The sequence below is a fragment of the Erigeron canadensis genome, chromosome 2 (genome assembly GCF_010389155.1).
Source record: "Erigeron canadensis isolate Cc75 chromosome 2, C_canadensis_v1, whole genome shotgun sequence".
NCBI lineage: Eukaryota > Viridiplantae > Streptophyta > Magnoliopsida > Asterales > Asteraceae > Erigeron > Erigeron canadensis.
In genome coordinates this window covers 14,836,605-14,841,722 of record NC_057762.1, presented here as the reverse complement: position 1 = coordinate 14,841,722, position 5,118 = coordinate 14,836,605, and the positions used below count along the sequence as shown (strand labels likewise).

At 38.0% G+C, this 5,118-nt stretch overlaps 1 protein-coding gene across 1 annotated transcript; it reads left to right on the top strand.

Annotated features, from left to right (window-relative positions):
• The first annotated feature begins 640 nt into the window (after nt 1-640).
• Nucleotides 641-979, top strand: LOC122587765 (uncharacterized mitochondrial protein AtMg00820-like). Its single transcript, XM_043759931.1, has one exon. It carries the CDS (start codon nt 641-643, stop codon nt 977-979), a length of 339 nt encoding a protein of 112 aa, XP_043615866.1.
• The last annotated feature ends 4,139 nt before the right edge of the window (nt 980-5,118 follow it).

Here is a 5,118-nt window from a genome sequence, read left to right as displayed (position 1 = left end):
AAATTGGTTTCTTAAGAATGTTTGGAAGTCCTTGCTTTATTTTAAATAAAAAAGACCATCTTTGAAAACTTAATGAGAAAGCAGATGAAGGTATCCTACTTGGATATGCTACAATGATGAAGGCCTACAGAGTGTACAATAAAAGAACCAAAACTATTGAAAACTCTATAAATGTGACAATTGATGAAGGTTGCTCCAAGCCAGACTGCTCTCTACTTGAAGTTGACAATATTAATTTTGAAGAACCGTCTATTCCTGAAAATGAGCCCCCCTCTAATCCACCAGTTGAAGATAAGAATGCTTAAACTCAGGGGGAGCAAATATTTGAAGAAGAAGAGTTACCAATTTTTGAAAATGTGCAAGCTGATCCTTCTCCTCAAGAAATTATTCCAGTGAAAGACTCCCAAGCTGACTCTGTTCCATCAACTCTAATCCAAGCTGATCATTTGATTCCTCAAAATGATCAAGATGGAACGTCTAATATAAGTCAGCCCATTGTCCAAGAATCAAATAATGCCCATCATGTAACTAAATGGACAAAGAGTCATCCAATCAACCAAATCATTGGTGATCCATTATCTGGTGTAAAAACAAGAAGAAAGGCAACAGGCAATTCTGCATGTTTGTCTTTGTTAGTAAAATGGAGCCAACTGATGTTGCTGAGGATCTATCAGATCCCTCTTGGGTAAATGCAATGCAAGATGAACTAACACAATTTGAGATAAACAAGGTTTGGGAACTTGTTCCAAGACCTCATCATTCAAAGACTGTGATTGGAACCAAGTGGGTCTACAGAAATAAAATGGATAAAAGAGGAGTTGTGACCAGAAACAAAGCAAGATTAGTAGCTCTTGGATACAGACAAGAAGATGGAATTGATTATGATGAAACCTTTGCTCCTGTGGCAAGACTGGAAGCCATCAAAATGTTCTTGGCTTATTCCCACACAAGGGATTTAAGGTTTATCAAATGGATGTGAAAAGTGAATTTCTAAATGGGAAATTGGAAGAAGAAGTCTATGTTGAACAACCACTAGGTTTTGAAAGTTCAAAGTTTCCTAATCATGTGTTTAAGCTTGACAAGGCTCTCTATGGTCTCAAACAAGCTCCAAGAGCATGGTATGATACTTTGTCCAAATTTCTACTAGAAAATAAATTCAAAAGAGGTAATGTTGACAAGACTTTATTTGTGAGAAAATATAATGGTGATATTCTACTTGTACAAATTTATGTAGATGACATAATTTTTTGTTCTAGCAGTGAAAGACTTTGCAAAAAGTTTTCTGAATTGATGTCTAAAAAGTATGAGATGAGCATGATGGGAGAACTTAACTATTTTCTTGGTTTACAAGTTAAACAGACTAAAAATGGTATTTTCATTAATCAAGGAAAATATGTTAATTGAACAAATTTGGTTTTAGTGAATACTCTCCTATCCAAACTCCTATGGGAACTGGTGATAAGCTGAGTGAAGATAAAAGTGGCAAACCCATTGATATTACAGCTTATAGGGGTATGATAGGCTCTCTACTTTACTTGACTGCTAGTAGACCGAATATTATGTTTGCTACATGTCTATGTGCAAGATATCAGGCTAATCCTAAAGAATCACATCTTAAAGCTGTGAAGAGAATCTTTAGATACCTTAAGGGTAGTCCCAATCTGGGTCTTTGGTATCCCAAAGACTCTGGATTTGATCTAATTGGCTATTCAGATTCTGACTTTGCAGGATGCAAGATTGATAGAAAAAGTACTTACAGAGCTTGTCAATTGCTTGGCAACAGACTTGTAAGCTGGTCTAGTAAGAAGCAACATTTAGTTTCTATCTCCACTGCAGAAGCTGAATATGTTACTGCAGGGAGTTGTTGTTCACAAGTTTTGTGGATGCAATTTCAACTTCAAGACTATGGTGTCACTGCCTCAAAAACTCCTATATTTTGTGACAATACAAGTGCCATATCAATCTCCAACAATCCTGTACTTCATTCTAGGACCAAGCACATCGATATCAGATATCATTTCATCAGAGATCATGTGATGAAGGAAGATGTTGAACTGCATTTCATTCCTACTGAGAATCAGCTTGCTGACTTGTTCACCAAGCCTTTGGATGAAAACAGGTTCAATTATCTAATAAGTAAGCTGGGCATGCTAAATATGTAAAAGGTAGTGTGATAAGTAATGATAAATTCAACCCCTTTGAATTTTGTTAAAGTTTTAAGGGCAAGCTGTGTTTGACACAGACTACCTGTATTTACTTGGTAAAAATCAAGTTAAAATGGGTAAGCTGAGTCTGACCCAGCTTTGGAGTTGTTTTTATTATTAAATATCTCAGTGTTTTTTTATTTAGATTATTTAGTTTAGTTTAACTTATTTATCCTTTTTCTGGTGAGTGAGTGAGTGACACGTGTGGAGGCAACGGACTTTTACTGCAAAAGTACCCTCCACTAGCTGTTTTCACCCAATCACATTATTTCTCTCTCTTCCCTCCAAACAGTTATTTTAAATATATATATATTTTTTATCCGAATATATATATACTCATTTTAACCTAAATCCCAAGTCAATTGCATTTTTACTTCATACTTTCTTATTTTTCTCCAATCTGTTTTCTGTTCCATTGAAAATAATTCAATCTTCTATAATATTTTCTTCAGTTTTAATTATAATAAAATGTCTTCTTCATCATTTACGTTTCAGTCTGTTAGTAACTCAAACAATAATAATAATGATTCTTCTTCCGAATCTGGGTTTCAACACCCAGCTCTGGTAAGCGCGATCAAGCTTCAACCCTATGTTGTGGGTTCTGATGTGGTTGTTAGCCCGACTGATCTTTGTACTGGTAAAATCAAGATCGTCAATCTTATCTCTGCCAATGTTCATCCTCCTTCTTGGGCAGAAGGTTATGATGAAATTGTTTCCTTCTTATGGCATCATACATTTGGCAAGATGTTGATTGAAAAGCCAGATGTGGTGTACCAGGACATGCTCTGCGAATTTTGGGCGAGCTGTGTGGTAGCTGAGACGAAGAAAGAATATGCTGTAATTCGAGGCACGATCCTTAATGGTAAGAAATAGGTATTTATTACTTTAGAAAGACTTACATCTGCTTGAATATGATTATGAAAATGTCGTTTCTCAAACTGAAGACAAAAATATTTTACCTATTTGTGGATATTCTGGTCCATTAGCTTTAGTGGTAAAAATGAAATATTTAACTGGCATTTGGAATTATCTTCTTAGTACTTTAAGTAATCATTACAAATGAAGGCAGGCAGTTTTGATCAACCTAATATCCTCGAATTAAGACTTTTACCATACCTTATGGTAGAATTCTTGGACTCATCATCGAAGCAATCGTTGATGGGGACTTCAGTTTGGCAACTGGCCAGACTCTGGAATGCAAGGCCATTAATACTAATATTTTCAATAGTCTTACCTTGATTAACCTCAGCAATGCAGATTTACCTTGATTTTTGCAGGCAAAGAGAAAGGGAACAACAAGAATTGGAGGAAGTTGTCTCTCCTTCGACGTGATCTAAGTCTGACACTCAATCTGCCAATCAGGAGAGTCAAGGTACACAATCTCTTGAACCCTTAAACTCTTCCAAATCTACTCCTTCTTCATCTTTTGAGGGTGAAGAGTTGGCCACATCATCAGCCACTCTAGCCACACCCTCATCCACCATTTCCAAATCCGCCTCCAAAAGACCCATTGTTGAGGACTTAGTACCTCTCAATGTATACAAAAAGAAAAGATCCAAAAGTAATATATCAGCTTTAGGGTTTGACAAAACAACCATAAGAATTAAAGTCTCCCAAGGTGCATTGGAAGCTAAGGAACGTTCCCAAGCTGACTCTGCCACCCAAGCTGATAGGCCGATTTCACCACACCCATTTGCACTCTCCCAAAATAGTGTAGACGAATTAAAGGGAACAACTACTTCTGTCCAACCCTCCAAACAGGGTGAAGACATTGAAACAAAGACCTTTTCCCAAGGTCATACTGTGAGTCCACCCATTTCACCATCATCAGCCTCCCAAAAGGTTGATGATATCATTAAACGGACAACAATGGATCTAGCCCAGATCCAAATAGAGTCAGAGTCTGTGCACATCATTCCTGAGGATGATTAGCCAAAGGATGCAAGTATTGAACGCCTTAGTGACACTGCTTGTATTCCCCAAGCTGGTCAGACTCCTTCTCTCTTACACTCTGAGTCTACACAGGCTGCCAATGTCTCTTGTAGATCACAAGGAGAGATACAGGCCTCAAAAATTCTCCCCAGTGATACCTTGGTGACACAACACACCTTTGTTGAAAATCTGATTTATAACTCATTACACCTGCAGGGTCTGTGTCTGCATCTGTCCTTGGACAGAGGGATCCTGTAGGTTACATGGCTCTTTTTAGGGAGGTCATGCTAGCCCCTTGTGCAGCTAAGGGAACTATTGATGGTCCTCACGATGTCAATGAGAACATAGTTACTATCTCCGGAAATGACTCTTCATTCAATGATGTGCTTGCCCATCCATTCTCAATGGATGCTCTGATGGAAGATGCCAGTGGAGGTGTTGATCAAAATCAAGATCAACAAATTCCCACTGCCCCATAATCTGAGTTACAAGTCAATCCTTCTCAGATTGTCCAGCATATCATTATTTCTGAAAGATCTGCTCATGAGACTTACTCTCATGAGAAAATGCACTAAAACTCCCTTAGCCTCCACCCCCTTCTATATGAGCCCAATGACCCTAATTTTAAGGATTGCAGGCTACTCTTTCCAGAGTCAGTGGCCTTTAGGCCAACTGCAAGTTCTTCCCAAGCTGCCACTATCTCATCTTTAGATATGGTAAATCAGCTCACTGAGTTCATATCAACCTCTAAGGTTGAGAACTTAAAGTTGATTGAAGGCTTGGTCAAGATCCAAAAGGATCAGGAATTGATGGATAAGAAGGTGGAGAAGCTATGCGAAGATCAAAAACAATTGGAAGAAAAGATGATAAAGGCACTTGAGGTTATGGAGAAGAAGCAGAGCAAGTTGACAGAGTCCCTTGATGGTTTGACAAAGGCCATCAATGAACAAAATGAAGTAACCAAGAGGACTCTGGGTCAGTT

Excerpts from the sequence above, each read along its gene's own strand:
- LOC122587765 (XM_043759931.1), top strand. The coding sequence starts at position 641 with ATGGAGCCAACTGATGTTGCTGAGGATCTATCAGATCCCTCTTGGGTA.